Raw genomic sequence first — 15898 nt, forward strand, 5'->3', positions numbered from 1 at the left:
CCAGTTCGTCGATGTACTGCATTTACTTTCATAATCTGTCCTCCAGAGTAATTTGTGCACACTAACTTAATGCCAGAGTTAAAAAAAAAAACGCTTCCTGCTGCACCAGACACCCAGCATGCATCTGGGTTTGCACAAAGCAGGCTTGGAGAATTCGTCTGGCCGCGTTGCCGTGTGTGGCCGTGAAAGATGCGAGTGACGAGGGGACGCCACGCGTGATTGCTGTGAAAACGGGATAGCTGCAGCCGCTCGGACACCGCCGCCCACGGTGAAGGGCCGCGGGGGGGGGGGGGGGGGGGGGGGGGGGGGGGGGGGGGGGTTTCAGAGGCCCTCGCTTCCGAACGCTTCTTTACATGGGTTACCTCTCTCAGTCGTCACGAGCATCATTGCCCATGCATGCTGGAGCGCTGTTCACTTCGCACGGCGCATGCGTTTGCGGCGTGACCTGTGGCTGCATTGCACAGTCTGGAATCGTGACGTGAGGTGGTGAGGTCATTTTTCAAATCTTGAAAATCCAAAATTGGGCGGGTCGACTTAAAATCGAAACCAAAGCATAACACCATAAAGTCAAGGTAAACTATATATCAGGCATGCTACAGTGTGGTTGCATTTTTGCTGTGTGGCTCCGTCGCATCGCCCTTGTTGCTGGCCTAGAGTAGCTGCTATGTCAACGTGCAGAACCAGCATCCTCTCACTGTGCGCTGCGGCCGATGGCAGCAATTGACAAGCAGCAAACAGGTGCCCTGATAACTCATTCGTGTTCTACTCTTAATAGGTGTCCTCCAATTTTTTTTTTTTTTTTACTTTCAACTGCGCATTCGGCGCTCAAGGGAGCATCAATAGTTGATGGAAACCGCGGCAGCACCACCACCCGGAACAGCAGCGTTGCTGGGGAGTGTTGGTAGCCGACGGAAGAGCCAATGCCACTCACGCGTAATTTCTCTTTGGCTCTGACGCATTCGTCCACTGCCGGCCGCGTTTAACAAGTTTTTAAAGTAGTGCTTTGTCAGTCGTCATTTGTGCTCCAGCTCAGGCAAGCGACTGGCGCTCGTCACGGCTACATTCAATATTGCTGTTGTTCTTTACGCCGAAGAAACGAACCACTGCACGCCAGGCCGCTAGTTCGACGTTTGCAATAGGTGATACAGGTGTGGCAGCTGCAGTGGGGAAAATTTTCAGCTGTTCCACGCGATGTCGTGACGTGGCTGTTTGCGAAGTGCGAGATTTCGCTGGACGACGACGTTAGAACGACGTGCTGTGGGACCGCAGCAGCGATCACGACGGCAGCGCTAGTTGGACGATGGCGCAAGTGCAGACGAGCAGTCCACATTTTCATTTTGGAATGTGCCCACGGACATGCTCGCGCGCGGCAGCGGATGGCTGCAGAATAACGCTATCGCATTCTAGTATTAACGGCCAAGCTTAAACGACCTTCAAGCCTTTTTTTTTTCTTTCTGAAATGTGATATGGGGGGTCGGCTTGCAGTCAAATCGTGTAAGTGCGGTATACATGAAACAGGCTGCACTGCATGATGTAGGTGTACTGCAGAAAGCCGTAGTACACGTGCATCGTGCGATCAGTAGCTGTGCATGCGGTTCCTTTGCTGTGCACTTGTGTGCACAGTTGCAGCTACAGTTAGTTATGATTCATAACTGTAAATATGGGCTCCACAACAGATAAAACAGTCATCTCTCGGTAGTAAGCAGAGCAGGACCCGTCGGCGTCGCTATGGCTGCTATTGCTGCTTACAACTGCTTATGGCATGCAGCACTGACAGTATGTTAGTCGGATTATGTGATTTGTTGGCTCACTTAAACAAAACCAGCCGTATTCTCAGTTCAAGAACACTCAAAACGCCAAGCTGCTGGGCAGCATTCACAAGCACCACGTGGTAGCTGCTGCATTTCGTCCGTACGCGCAGCCCAAGATGGCTTCTAGGTGTGGCTCATGCAAGGCGCCACCAGCAAAGTAAGATAGTGGCGCGTGCCCATGCATTGGAAATAAAATCGTCTATACAGAGGCCAGTAAAAGTGCATGAGCTATTGGTGTTCCATGACTCGTCACTGTACTGCTAAAGTTAGCTTCATTGACAGGAAGATATCGGCAATTAAAAATGTTGCCCCTCCTCACCCGCTCAATTCATACATGCAGACGCTCCATAAAAAAAAAAATGTATACAAATCAGGTCAGGACTGCACTCCTCCGCGCCACCTGGGCCTGCCCATTAAACAGGCTTGTCCAGACTGCCCACTGACGCCATCAGGATAAAAGATTTGCGGTGAGGTTGTGAGCTACTGGTAGCAGCGATTTAAAATTATTTCTTACGTGGTCCACACAGAGCTTTCAAATTTGACTCTTAATACCATACTTGCATAATGAACCCACCCCCACACTTTTGTTCTCGAGAATGTGATCTTTGTTTAGCTTTTTGGAGCATGTTTTTCAGTTTTTTGTGGCGTCCGCAGCATCCACTTGGGCAGTGTGCAAAGATGCTGCACCCAGAAAACATCATGGCGTTTTTGTTTTGTTTTTTTCACCTTTTAATGCCGAGACTTTGTGCGCCTGTGCCTTTCACAGAAGCACCAGCGGAAGTGGCTTGCTCGGCGTGTCTGGCTGCGCCACTATATGCTTAGAAAATCACCGAGCACTGTAGCATCGGAGAGGAGCACAGCAGTTTAAACCAGAATGCTGTAAAACATCCTTTACACTGAAATGAAAGAATCTGGTGTGAAAATGCCGGACCCCTTATTGCAGATAAGGCTTAAATAAACACTCGCAACTGTGCTGCGTTTTTTTTTTTTTTCGCTTTTCGTAAAAAAAATGTGCACCTGATCTTGGGGGCCAGTGTTCAATGTGTGCTCTTATCTCGTGGCGATTGGCCAGTGCCATTGGTTATCACAGAATCATCAGTTCAGAGACAGCTGCTGCATCCTGGCATTATTCCTCTTCTGCAGGGTACCATCCGTGTTCCAGCTCCCTGCCAGTATGCCCACAAGCTGGCGTTCCTGGCTGGTCAGAGTCTTCATGCGGAACCACACAAGAGACTGTCTACCACGCTCTTCTACCTGTAAATGGGGTGCCCATGAGGAGACCCGCAAACACTGCCAGTTTCATTTGAGTTTCGTTTCGTGGCAGCTGTGTCCCCCCCATTCTCAGTGTTCTTTTCTCTGTTTTTTTTTTCTTTCTTACTTTCCACTACAAATGAGTGCGGCAAGAATACACTGGAGCAAAACTCCCCCATCAGTGCCAGCAGACAACTGAATGCCACTGCATAGAAAGAAGCTTGCATTGGAGGCTGTTGTTGGGACACCCTTGAAGGCGGAAAATTGGTCTATCCAGGTGCCAGATGTTCCTCGCAGGCTGGTAACCGTGGGTCACTTGCAACAGTGTTCGGATGTACTGCTCCTGTATGTTCTTGCTTTGTTTTCCTTAATCATGCTGCAGGCCACGAGCTTGGTTTGTCAATTTGTTCAGCAATGGTGTTTTTTGGGTCACTTGCAACAGTGTTCGGAAGTACTGCTCCTGTATGTTCGTGCTTTGTTTTCCTTAATCATGCTGCAGGCCACGAGCTTGGTTTGTCATTTTGTTCAGAAATGGTGTTTCCGTTTTTTGTTTTGCCCGGCTCATGGCATTTAATAAAGAGCGCTGGAGTGCACTTTAAATCGCTATGGTACAAAGTTTGCTAGATTTTTGTAACTGAGGTATTACTTCATTAAGATATGTTTTTTGGCAGGGGTCAAGTGCCTTGCAATAAGTGTTTCAGTGTATGTTTCACTGTTAAAATCTCATCCCATTCAATAAACAGTTTTTTGTATGTCTTGTTTTATTCTACATAGCAGTAGGAAAAAGCGAATTCCTTTTTCTTTTTTTACAGATGTGTGAATATTCATAAGTTCAGATGTTTGGCCGGACAGTAAAGTATCTTATTCAATCTGGAAGTTTTCGAATCGAGCGAATAACGTTTCTTGAACTCTTGCTTCGTGTGGTTTCAATTCGGCTTAACTCGTCCAGATCCTCTGCACTGCTCATGACAGCAGATGCGAGCAAGCACAAGCGCAGCAGCGCCCAGATCTGCGCATGCCAATTGTCTGCACTTGTGCTACCGTAACACTGGAACTGGCATGGCAATGTGCATTGTTTTGAAGAAACTCAGCTTTCTTGACTTCCGTGGGACAAATGAGCTCTGCAGTTGCACAAATAGGAGCTAGCTCGAGACACAAGGAGATGGGTGCCTCTATCCAACGACTTGCACAGGGTGGCTCCGGGAATGTCACCCTGCGACAGACCTTCAATGCGTTTTTTTTTTTCATGCACTGGCCATTTGTGTTACAAAAACACGATTATGAAAATCCTAACTGTTCTGTTAAAATTTTTCATATGAAATTACTATCCCCACAATTTTTTTTTTGTTTCCTCTGTTTGCAACATCGCAAGGCTGTTCCTCGAGAAGTTCCAAAGCTGGGTTCCACGCCACCCTTGGGTTCCCAGAATGCCTAAATGCTATTTATTCTTTAACCCCCACCTTTGCTTTCCCCACTTTATTCGGACTAATAGCACTGCAATTGCTTGTAGTACTCTTTTATTCTACAGTCATTATCAATATGATACTCTTAATTTTTTAAGGGCCATGCTCATTTTTGCATGCATGTCTGGCTATAACGGATGGAAGCCAAGTTGTGGCATTTTCGCAAGCAAAATGTGCCTAGCATTTTTTGCTTATCCCCGGGGCTTTGTTACATTGCCGTTCACTTCCAAACTGGGATTGCAATATTTTTAGATGTAATGTCTAGACTGAATCATTTAGGAAGAATATCTAAATCTACTTTTATTGGCAACAAATGAGGCTAGCTGCTGAACAAACCTCAACGAAAAGGCAATAATATTTCACTGAGAATAAAAATTGCGTGGAGTTGTCTTTAGCATCCCTCTTAACATAATGAGCCTCCTATTATGAAACTGCTCATAGATAAATGTGGAGTATTCTAAAATTCAATTGTCTTGTAAGATTCTCGCGATTTGAAAGCCACGTCCCCCCTTAAAGGTCTATAGACATCAAATTTTTCTTGCGTGTTTTCTTCTTTCAAATGACACATTAGACATGTACATGAAGCACTGCGTTATATTCACCTTGTGACTGCTGAATAACTTGTAAGTGAATTTCTTTGCACTATTTCAGTTTCATCAACTGAATGATGGGTGTGATGTGTAGTTAACCTTTAGGTCATATTAGGCACAAAACAAATGGCAGTACAATAGGGGATGCTCAAAATTCTGCAATTGCACTTTCTCGCATATAACTATGTTGCCAAAGACAAGATGGCTGGCTTAATAAAGGAACTGCGAGGGCTACAGGACAGGTTAGTACTAAGGGTGTGTATAGAAAGTAGGAAACGTATTTTGCAAGATCCAAAAGGGGAATCGGCCAGGCCAGTTGGTGCATGACAAGACATTCAAAGCGCCAAGGAAGGGACACATTTTTCTTGTATTTTGTAAGAATCAAACAAAATAAATTAGTCTTGCTTTGTTTCTGCTGGAAACTCGTGGTCAGCCATCTTTTCTTGGACAACATTGTTATGCAGAAAAGTGCACTTGCAGAATTTTGAATATCCCCTATTGCTGAAATGCTATTTGTTGTCATTCCAGCTCTTGAAGCAGTTGGATTAAGTGTTGTAGTGATAAAAACTATGTATCAGCATTTGTGTTGCAGGTTTTTTCATGCCTCATGCGACCTGAAGGTCAACTACACATTGCAGCCATCGTTCGCTTGAAACCAAAATAGCACAAGAGAAGAAATGATAAATTTAGTGCTCGTTGGCAAATACCATGCGGTGATCCATGTATTCTTATGTCTCACGCATCATGTGAAAGAACAAAACGCTGTACTAAAATTGGGTGTCCCTAGTCCTTTAGTAGCACCACGGAGGCAGTCTGGGCAAATTCTGCATTAACATGGTGCATGGTGGGTCATAGAGGGCAATAGCTATTTAGCTCATCCTGGAAGTTGGCAATTACTTTATTAAAGAATTGGATAGCACATTTCCCATACATTCATCTTCTGCATTGGTATAGCTGCCACAGTTACACAATTGTTGCCACACAGTGAAACTGGTGCCCCAAGTTGCAGGTAACCTGTTTGCTGCACAGCTTTAGGGACACAGTGAAACTGCAATGCATATGCTTGCTTGGTCCCTCTCGGAATATTTATTGTAGTAGCCTTTAGTTATCTGCAGAGTTCGGATGCGACATCCTGTAATTGAACCATGCATGTTGCACACACTTTGCCATGTTGAAGAGGGTTGCAGTGCAATATGGCACGAGACACTTCCAATAGATTTAAAAGCGGAACACTGCACTCTTTTGCAGTATGTTGCCATTTATGCACTCTCCTGCCTTAATGGCTTGTAAGGAGAGTTTATTATAAGTGGTAATATAAATTTAAAATATTTGTGCTTCAATTTCTCATCACGTTTGCAAGCTGTCCATCACATAATCCATAGTCAAGAATTCTTTTGGGCTTTTTATCTTAAATGACTATGGCGCACAAGCTGCTATCTGTTGCACTAAAAATTTTTCATGTCTAAAATAGTGTGAAGCACATCAAAGCTTCCCTTGCATACAGTACTCCAATGCTCGAATGTGTGTTAAGACTGACACCAGACATACAACAAAAACAAAGGTATTTAATATAATAATTACAGTTCTCGCGCAGTACAAGGAAAAATCCTGTCCTCCTGTACATGCAGGCAAAGCTTCTATGGGAAAGTGTACTTTTCAGCCTTTCCCTTACTAAATGTTAACGGCGAGAGCCCAGTGGAAGCATTTACACACTATGCACAATCTAAGCAAACTTGAAGCTATGAATAACACAGTGTGAGAGACAAGTGCTCGTCCTTTCGTGTATTCTGTGTCTTCTCCGTGGCGACAACTTAAAGTGCAGCACAGCCTTCAAAAGGTCCTGATAAAGTGCAGAAATTGTTGCTAGTGTTGCAACTTGGAAACGCAAAAAAGATTTGTCATTCACAGCTGCTTGCGTGCCCCTTCGTCAACTTGGCTTCTTCAGAATGCCCAGAGCTGAAGGAAGAAGAGAGAATTTGCCTCCGCATCTCGTACAGAATGATGGATGCCGCGATAGCTGTGTTCAGGCTCTCGACACCATTGTTAGCTGGCACGTGCACCCTTGCACCGACACAGTCTACGGCCAACTTGTGAGCTTGCAGACTGAGTCCATGTGCTTCTCCACCCACAACAAGTACGCTAGGTGCCTTGGAATACTCCACAGCTGTGTAATCGTAATGGGGTAGAGGGATCTCGCTGCACTCTTCTAGCTCGTCCATGTCACGGTATGACTCGTCCACTTTTAGCCTCTGTCCATCAGCTGTTAGGGTCGTGTATCTGACTTCGTCATCCTTCTCCCCTTCCTCCTCTTCAGAGTCTGATGCTTCTGCAGTGGCAAAAAAATAAATATTTACCAACAAGACGGAAATGCAATATGTGGCACTAGTGGACTGGCACAGCTATTTCTGTTGGACAATTGCATGCCAAGGTTTGAAATCCAGTACAGAAGTCGTGCCCAAATATAGGAAAAAAAAAAAAAAGGAGGGCACACCCTGCAGAAAAGTGTGGCTTACGTCGCCGTCCTTGCCTTGTGGCTTGACGGTGGACATAAGGCTAACCTTCTCCTTTTGTCTGTGCCAGACGTCTGAACCAGCCCTGGAGTGTAGCTATGGGCACCTAAAGTATCGCGTACGTGTCTGGGTGTAACCATCGCTGCACAAGCATGGTACATAACTGCTGCTGCCTCTTTTGTTCTTGCATGCAACAGTTTGAAATCCAGTACAGAAGTCGTGCCCAAATATAGGAAAAAAAAAAAAAAGGAGGGCACACCCTGCAGAAAAGTGTGGCTTACGTCGCCGTCCTTGCCTTGTGGCTTGACGGTGGACATAAGGCTAACCTTCTCCTTTTGTCTGTGCCAGACGTCTGAACCAGCCCTGGAGTGTAGCTATGGGCACCTAAAGTATCGCGTACGTGTCTGGGTGTAACCATCGCTGCACAAGCATGGTACATAACTGCTGCTGCCTCTTTTGTTCTTGCATGCAACAGCTTCCATTGCATGGCAAATCTGCACGCATGTCTCCAAGAGTTTGCACCCAGTACAGGGAATACTAGACGAAACCATTTTTCAAAAAGAGAGGTACAAGTTTGGGGCAAGTGAAAATGTCAAACAATGCGACAAGCAATGAACATGCTCCCACCTCTCCTCAAGTTTAATTCTAGCAAGGCTAGACTTTTCCAGAATTGCAGGTCTCTGTGGTTACGGCACTTGGCTACTACTGACTCAAAAGACGCGGGTTCAATCCCAGCCATGGCGAATTTTCCGCAGCCCTTCACTATGGCATCCCTCCTAGCCTGAGTCACATTGGGAAGTTAAACCCCATAAACAAAACGAAACATGCCTTGTGAAAGTTACTGTCTCACTCCTTGGTGGACACCTCAACCGTGCTGCAAGGGAAGGGAGTACAGTGGAAGTGAAAAAGTAAGGGGTGCCATAGTGCAGGGCTCCTGAATATTTTTCGACCACTTGGGGATCTTAAACATGTAGCATGCACTAACATTGCACAGCACACGGGCGCCTTCTGCATTTAGCCTCCATCGAGACTGGGCCACAGCAATTTTCCTTCTAAACCGAAAAAGGGAGACGGTGCAACCTAGTGTCTTGCTATGCTTGATCCACAGCTCCTACTTAACATCTTCCTCATTCAAGTGATCGAAAGTTTACCATAAAATTAAGTGGTCATATGATGCCATGTGTAATAGCTAGAGTGCTTCATTTTTCAGGCCTTATGTTCTGTACTTGAGGCCACATACTGGGTATGTTTCTATCCACAAACAGCCATAAACTCGCAGGGCAGTTATCACTGTGCACTGCAAGATTAAAAGACAGCTGTTTGCGGCAGTGAATAAAATATAGTTTATTTGTTATTGCCGTCTCTGGCACAGTGTGCATGGCACGGAGCTCTTTGATATTACCAGTCGCAAAGCTTCTCTTAGGGTCCATGTATCGAAAAACAGTGGTCCGAGGTGGCCAAAATTCGAGTGTTTATGAATCAGCATGCCGCTCGTGGTCAATAATGTAAACCGTGTTCAAGTTCAAAAATTAGACTGTTGATAAACACAACCGCCTTGCAACAAAATTAGTGAAACAGATGCATTAACACATAGCCATACAAGTATAAGTTGGACAGTTAAATTAGGAGGTAAAAGAAGCAAAAAAAAAGAAGCTTTTCAAAAGACCATATTCGTAAGCACCTGGAAAGTGGCTTACTGGGACTAGTCACGTTCTCAAACAGTTTCCCAACTGGTATGACCTAACAGTTCTGTGCGTGGCATTACTGTTCTGTTACTTGTGACATCAGAACACGGAGACCAATCAGCGTGGTGCACTGATGACGGCATGCGTGACGCCATTGCATGTTGGCCAATCAGTGTGGTGAGGTGGTACAAGGCCAATGATGAACTAGAAAATATTCCCTTAAACTGTTGCTGTAAAAAGAAGTTGGTTTCGGCTACTGAGCAGGATGTGCATCACAACTACATTCCCTAGGGTGGAGAGGTCATTTTGCATACACATTCTTGGGTCAGAAGGGAACAGGCAAATACCTGTGCCAGCACTTCATTTAGCTGCAACAGTCGATCCTTCATAAGGAGCCAGGTGCTCTTGGCGCCAGCTTTCGAAGGAGTATGGACAGAAAATTTCTGGTTGCGAGTTTTCTTTGGAATGGTGTGTAAGACATTAGGACACATGAATCACCACATGGAGTGTGTCTCTATCCAGAAAATTGTTTAAAATTGGCTCCCTTCCCTAAATGATGCACAAAAAGGGTGTATGATCCAGTCTTCATGATATGAATTCACTCAAACTCAGCAAAAGGACATGCAAAGAGCAGTTTATAAATTCATTATAATTGACATAATAATTATAAAATTACAAATTATTTACCGGGCATGTCTAGCAAGTTACTACGCAACAAGAACTCAGACTAAATTAGGAGTCTGTACTCCTTAAATATCACTTGACAGTTGAGAATGCACTCAGCTTAAACTCTGCTGAGGCAGCATACAAGACAGCCTTTCCTACCTTCATTTAGATCTTCTTCCTCCGAGGACGATGGCCTGAATTGTTGATCAGTCCGGTGATCAGCCAGGTATATGGCCGTCTCAGGGGTGACGTAGCTTGGCATGTGTTCCCAAGCTATTCCACTGTGGATTGGAATTCTGAAGTGTGACCCAGCGCCAGCACGCAGTACTTTGAGCTCCCAAGGGTCAACACAGCCTGGAAGAACCACAGTGCAGAGCTTGGGTTGTGTGCATGTGCACTCAACATCAGGTAAAATAAAATAAAAATGACAGCAGTTACATTTCAAATTAGCAGCACACTCCGCTGCACTCTTAAAACCAGCTTTAATGCGAATGAACTTGCCGACACCAAAAGGGCAAGTATCACAGCACATGCATGATGTTGCATCACAAAAAACATTTAACTGATAACCAGTAGGAGTTGCCAATGTTGAATAAATAAAATAAATGATGAAATGTGATGAGATATGGCTATGTGGCACTGCTCAGGGATGCAGTACCACACCTCAGTCCCAAATTCCACTAACTGTATGTAAGGAGAGTTCACCCCACTGTTTTGAGTGGACTACTGCCACATACACCTTGTATCGGACCTGAATGAAAACCCTAGAGATTCATCCACACATCTGTCAGTCGGGAGATAACGAAACATTTCAATTTATGGTGCCAGGTGAGCCGAGATTTTTTTTTTATATGGACTTCACTACAATAAAAAAGTTGAGTGCGGTCACACATAGACAAAAGGCAAGCTAAGCCTCTAACCTTCATGTCTGCAACCTAATTAAACGGACACTGGGAACAAACTGAATTTGGCCTGTATCGATAGACTATGCCACTCTAATGCCAAGGGGACCACTCTCACCGAAAACTGACCTTAAATAAGCTATAAAAGACCAACAAGCAAAATACAGGTGTTGCCATCACTGGCAGATTTTGCAAGTAAACTGCCTGCGTCAACACTGATTTTTTGTTGCGGCTACCAGAGTCTACGCTACACCCGCACTAACATCATTGATGCTATCAAAACGATGATGTCACAAATTTGGATACAGTGGCGGGAACATTTTTACATTAATTTTTCACAGTCACAGAAGGTTTTACAGCGAAAGCTGTAATAGCGTTATACAAGCCATTTAGGGGGTACAACAGCAGCCATAAGGCACTACACGTTTACTCTCTCCGACTGCCGAGAAACAGTGAAAGCCAGAAACGAGCAACACCGGTTGCTGTGGCAGCAGCTGAGCAGAGTGCGCTGTCGATGAGGAGAGGGAAAGCCTGTTCAGGCACAGCTGGCATAGCGAGGAGGACAGGAAGAAAAGGAAAGATGGGGAACCGTGCCATGGGGGTTGGCAGGATGGCCAGAGTGAAAGAAGAAAAAATTCAGGGGAGCACTTACATCACCTTACATGCGTCAAGGTGAAAGCCTTTGTGCCGTCCTGTTGAGCTCCCTAGCTCAACACGATTGCCTCACGTTTTGCGAATTAGTTTCGGTTTCATGTTATGACATACTACACCTTCAATATATTCGGTTTCGAGTTGCGACATACCACACCTTCGTTATATCCAATGTGTTTGCTATATCTGGTTTCAAGTTACATCATCATCATCAGCGTGACTACACCCACTGCAGGGCAAAGGCCTCTCCCATGTCTCTCCAATTAACACTGTCCTTTGCAAGCTGCACCCACCCTATGCCTGCAAACTTCTTACTCTCAACCGCCCAACTAACCTTCTGCCGCCTCCTGCTAGGCTTGCCTTCTCTTGTAATCCACTCTGTTACCCTTAAGGACCAGCGGTTATCTTGCCTTTGCATTACATGCCCTGCCCAAGCCCATTCCTTCCTCTCGATTTTGACTAATATGTCATTAGCCCGCGTTGGTTCCCTCACTCATTCTGCCCGCTTTCGGTCTCTTAATGTTACACATACCACTTTTCTTTCCATGGCTTGCTGCGTTGTCCTTAACTTAAGCTGAACCCTTTTCATTAGCCTTCACGTTTCTATGGCATATGCCTTCCAAAAACACCCTCGTTTCGTCGGATTAGGTGGCCGAGCGGTTAGGGCAATGGACTGCTAATCCATTGGGCACTGCTCGCATAGGTTCGAATCCCATCCTCATCGAAATTTCTTTTTCTGTCATTTTATTTGATCGACAGGTGAGGTCGACACTTCTTGCACACGTTTCTTCTTGTACACGCTGTACACTTCTTGTGCACACTGATGAGGCAAGAAAGGCTTTCGCCTTAAAAGAGAAAGCAGTGTTGCGGCTTGCTGAGGCTGTGATGGCTCACTCATCACAGAGGCAGGGGAGATGGAAAGGCTAGCGCAGTGGTATAACAAGGTGAAGAGGAGGGTCGCTAGACACATCTGTGGAGCGTAACAGCAGCTGCATGAGGCCTGCGAATGCTGCAAGGAGTCAATTGCGGAATTTTATGCGCACAGCGATGAGGTGCAAAGCAGAAGAGGCCACGACAGATGTTCACGAGAAGTGTGCGCCGTGGGATGCTTGTAGATTCGTCATGCTGGCAGAAGTGGATATTCTCCATTCCGACAGGAAAGTTGAAGGCGCATTGATATCCGAGCTGAACGTGCAAGACCGCACCTCTAGCGTTGGTGCTGGCTCGTAAAGTGGCGGAGCCCAGTGGCCAAATGAGCTCAAAGCACGGAGACTAAGCCAAGTACCTGAACGTGCTCGAAACAAACAGGCCAAAGACAAGTAGCTAGACATGCTCGAAAAGAGAGGCTAAGCCAAACAGCTAAATGTGTGCAAAAGAGAAAAGCAATAACAAGTAGCTATTTGTGTGTCAGGTTGGCTCGTCGCGTGCATAAAAGGTCTGTAAGTATTCTTGTGCCAGTGTATTCTTGTGCCAGCGCCAGACCAATCTTACCTGCTGGAAACGCTGCTGATTCCAACCAGCTTTCACTGATTAATGCGCTATGCCAGTAACCTGAGCTCTACTAATTTTTGTTGTTGCCGATACAGTGTCTAGAATTCTAGTCGAGAATAGTATTCTAGGCACTGTACCGCCAGACAAACATCAATATACCCAGAAAGAGCCAGAGAATCTATTTTCACTGAACACAGCTGGAGTGTCCTCAGGGACACTTAGGAAACAAAAATAATGTTTTCTGGACAGGGAATGAGACAAGTACCATTGACAAGCTTTTTCACAGGTGGTTGCATATACCATCACGAGCAACACAAAATGAAAACGACTATGATATAAACATTTGTGTCCCTATCAACACTACACTATGCAGAAAGAGAACATCAAAAGACAGTGCAAAGTACACATATTCCAGTTAACATTGTTCCGAGCATACCTACCACCACTGATTTCATTGCATACCTTTTGAAAGCAGTAATCGGCTGCAGCCAGCTGCTGCAGCACTTCGTATCAGCGTTCCCATGTTGCCAGGATCTCTGACATTGTCCAAAATAACACTCACAGGCATTGTGACCCCCATTCTTTGAATCTCAATGTCATCCATCGATGGTTTTTTGAACACTCCTGTAATGAGAGTACAAGCACAGTGGCACCAGTTATTCAGTTTTATACTGCTTTTTTGAACCGCGTTATCCAATACTGTGCATATACATACAAGTATTTTGCCACCCACTGTGAGAAAGCACACTCCGTGTATTTACAATCGGGATTCTAAACAGACTGCCTTACAGCGGATTTCTTGATGCCGATACAGCTCAGATATAAGGCTCATAGGTGGTTAGTGCTCTGCAATTTGCATGTCCCAGGTGAAAATTTGTTAATGGTATTCTGCTGGTTTCTAAGGGTTTCATCTGGTCCCAGAAGGAAGCCATCTGGTTTGCCGCTGGTTGAAATGGTCCCTGCAGGGCACCCAATGGTTTTTTTGCTTGGATCTACTGGTCCCAGAAGGAATGCCTTCTGGTTTTGTGCTGGGTTCTACTGGTCCCAGAAGGAAGCCTTTTGGTTTGCTGCTGGTTGAAATGGTCCCTGCTGGGAGCTTCTAGTTCTGAAGTGGGATCTACTGGCTCCTACAGAGAGTTTTTTGTTGTTCGATTGACAACTTTTTTTTTGTTGTTTATGTTGTAATGGTATTCCTCAACAAAATCACCTAAATCTCTTCGAGTTTTTCTGCTATAAATTGCAAAAATAGTGCTGAAATTTAATGAGAAAACTATGTTTATTAACAGTTCCCCACTGACACCTGTGGGATGCCCTTAATGAGGGAGTATATATAAGCATGTGCTCATAGTAACAGTTTGTATACGTGAGTATATGTTTCTCATATAAGTTATGTGTATTGCAGTGCTTTGTTGTTGGGCTTGTTGGTGCTTGCTACTATTAAAGCTGTGTGTTCTCACTATAGGCAGATCTGCGTGGTTCTGCAGGGTGACACATTTGAGTGTAGGTTGGTTCCATTTTCCTGAATTTTTGGAGTGCGCTTATTATCATTAAGCAACTCTTTAAAACACTTTGTAACTTGTCAGAAAGGTTAGAAATCTAAGGACATATTACACAGATGCTTTATCCAAATAAACATTCCTGCTATCAGCATGCAGTTACTGGTTACAGTGGTACTGGTCCAGCAGCTACTGGTCCCAGTATCAAATGGTCCCAGCGGCTACTGGTCCCAGTAGCTAATGGCCCCAGCAGCTACAGGGAATGGGTCAATAAACCATTTGAACTGGGACCATAAAGAATCCCATTTGGACATTTTCACCTAAGATCGCAGATTTATGCAACAATGTTCATAGTTCCGCAATGCAATTTAAAAGCATTCGAGCATTACAGCTGCGGGCAAGTATTAACCTGTCGACAGGAACGAAACACTGAACGCTGCACTAGATGCTGCACAGCATGTCAGCTCATAACACGAAACCGACACACTTACCCATAATCCCGGGGCATGTTGTCAAGCCGGACCAAATTTTCATTTTCTTGTAAAACACCTTCTTTATCTGGTCCTCTCTCAGCGTATCCAAGGGCATTCCTTCCAAGTGTTCGGGAAGGGAGAAGTAAATGCTTTCGCATTTGACGCCGGCTTTCAAAGCGTCGCAGATAAGCCTTTTTCCCTCCAGAAGAATCTTGTTCAGCTTTTCCCTCTTGCGTCTCACTTTCAGGGTCATCATGGTGTTTCTGAAGGAAGGAACGATACCATAACAATCGTTGATGTTCAGACTCCTTCACGCGCCTTCAACAGCTGTCCGGCCGTCAAATTACGCAAATCGACAACTGAGGGAGCGGCATGCAAAAATTTTCAAAGATATAAAACAATAGAAGACACAGTCAACTGAAGCTAGATTGATTCAGGCGGGCCTGAAGATCAGAGGGCAAGAAATGAATAGAGAAAAAACAGGATACTTACGCGAATTCATCGTCGTCACTGCCAAGTTTGACGTAGCGGGGTTCACATAAAGGTTCGTCTACCACTGCGCTAGCATACGGCGCTGGATCTACTTTTGGTTTCGGATAGATGACTTTTTGAGGCCTCCTGGCAAAACCTTTGTGCCGGACCTGCGCAGGCCGCACGCACATACCAGCGGACCAAACGCGCGTGCTGTTCATTAGTACGGCAGCCATGCTTCTGCCAAAAGATTCCATGGTCGCCGAGAAACCTGTTCGCGCTCGTTAAAGCTTCACACCGCGTGGCTTGCTAAACTGCTTCACACAGCGATAGTTCATCACATCACCTCAAGCCCCGCAACTGATCAGCGCGCACACATGCCAAGCGCTACAGGGCGCGGCCATTTTCAAGCTCATCGACTCGGCCAGACTCAGCATG

General features: G+C 45.3%; 2 protein-coding genes across 2 annotated transcripts in view; one reads left to right on the top strand and one right to left on the bottom strand.

Annotated features, from left to right (window-relative positions):
- LOC144120867 (piwi-like protein 1) overlaps positions 1–3814 on the top strand; it is a 66729-nt gene extending 62915 nt beyond the window's left edge. Inside the window, exon 19 of the mRNA XM_077653635.1 lies at positions 2955–3814. Coding sequence (XP_077509761.1) covers positions 2955–3071 — 117 coding nt within the window. The 3' untranslated portion in view covers positions 3072–3814. The remainder of the gene's footprint in view (positions 1–2954) is intronic.
- A 2181-nt stretch (positions 3815–5995) lies between these two features.
- Positions 5996–15877, bottom strand: LOC144120868 (rRNA methyltransferase 3, mitochondrial). Its single transcript, XM_077653636.1, has 5 exons — positions 15482–15877; positions 15008–15252; positions 13483–13644; positions 10136–10330; positions 5996–7441 (listed from the first exon to the last, which is right to left on the bottom strand). The coding sequence occupies exons 1-5, from the start codon at positions 15715–15717 to the stop codon at positions 7014–7016; spliced, it is 1266 nt and encodes a 421-aa protein (XP_077509762.1). The 5' UTR covers positions 15718–15877; the 3' UTR covers positions 5996–7013.
- Positions 15878–15898: the final 21 nt, after the last annotated feature.

Source organism: Amblyomma americanum, chromosome 2 (assembly GCF_052857255.1).
Source record: "Amblyomma americanum isolate KBUSLIRL-KWMA chromosome 2, ASM5285725v1, whole genome shotgun sequence".
Classification (NCBI taxonomy): domain Eukaryota; kingdom Metazoa; phylum Arthropoda; class Arachnida; order Ixodida; family Ixodidae; genus Amblyomma; species Amblyomma americanum.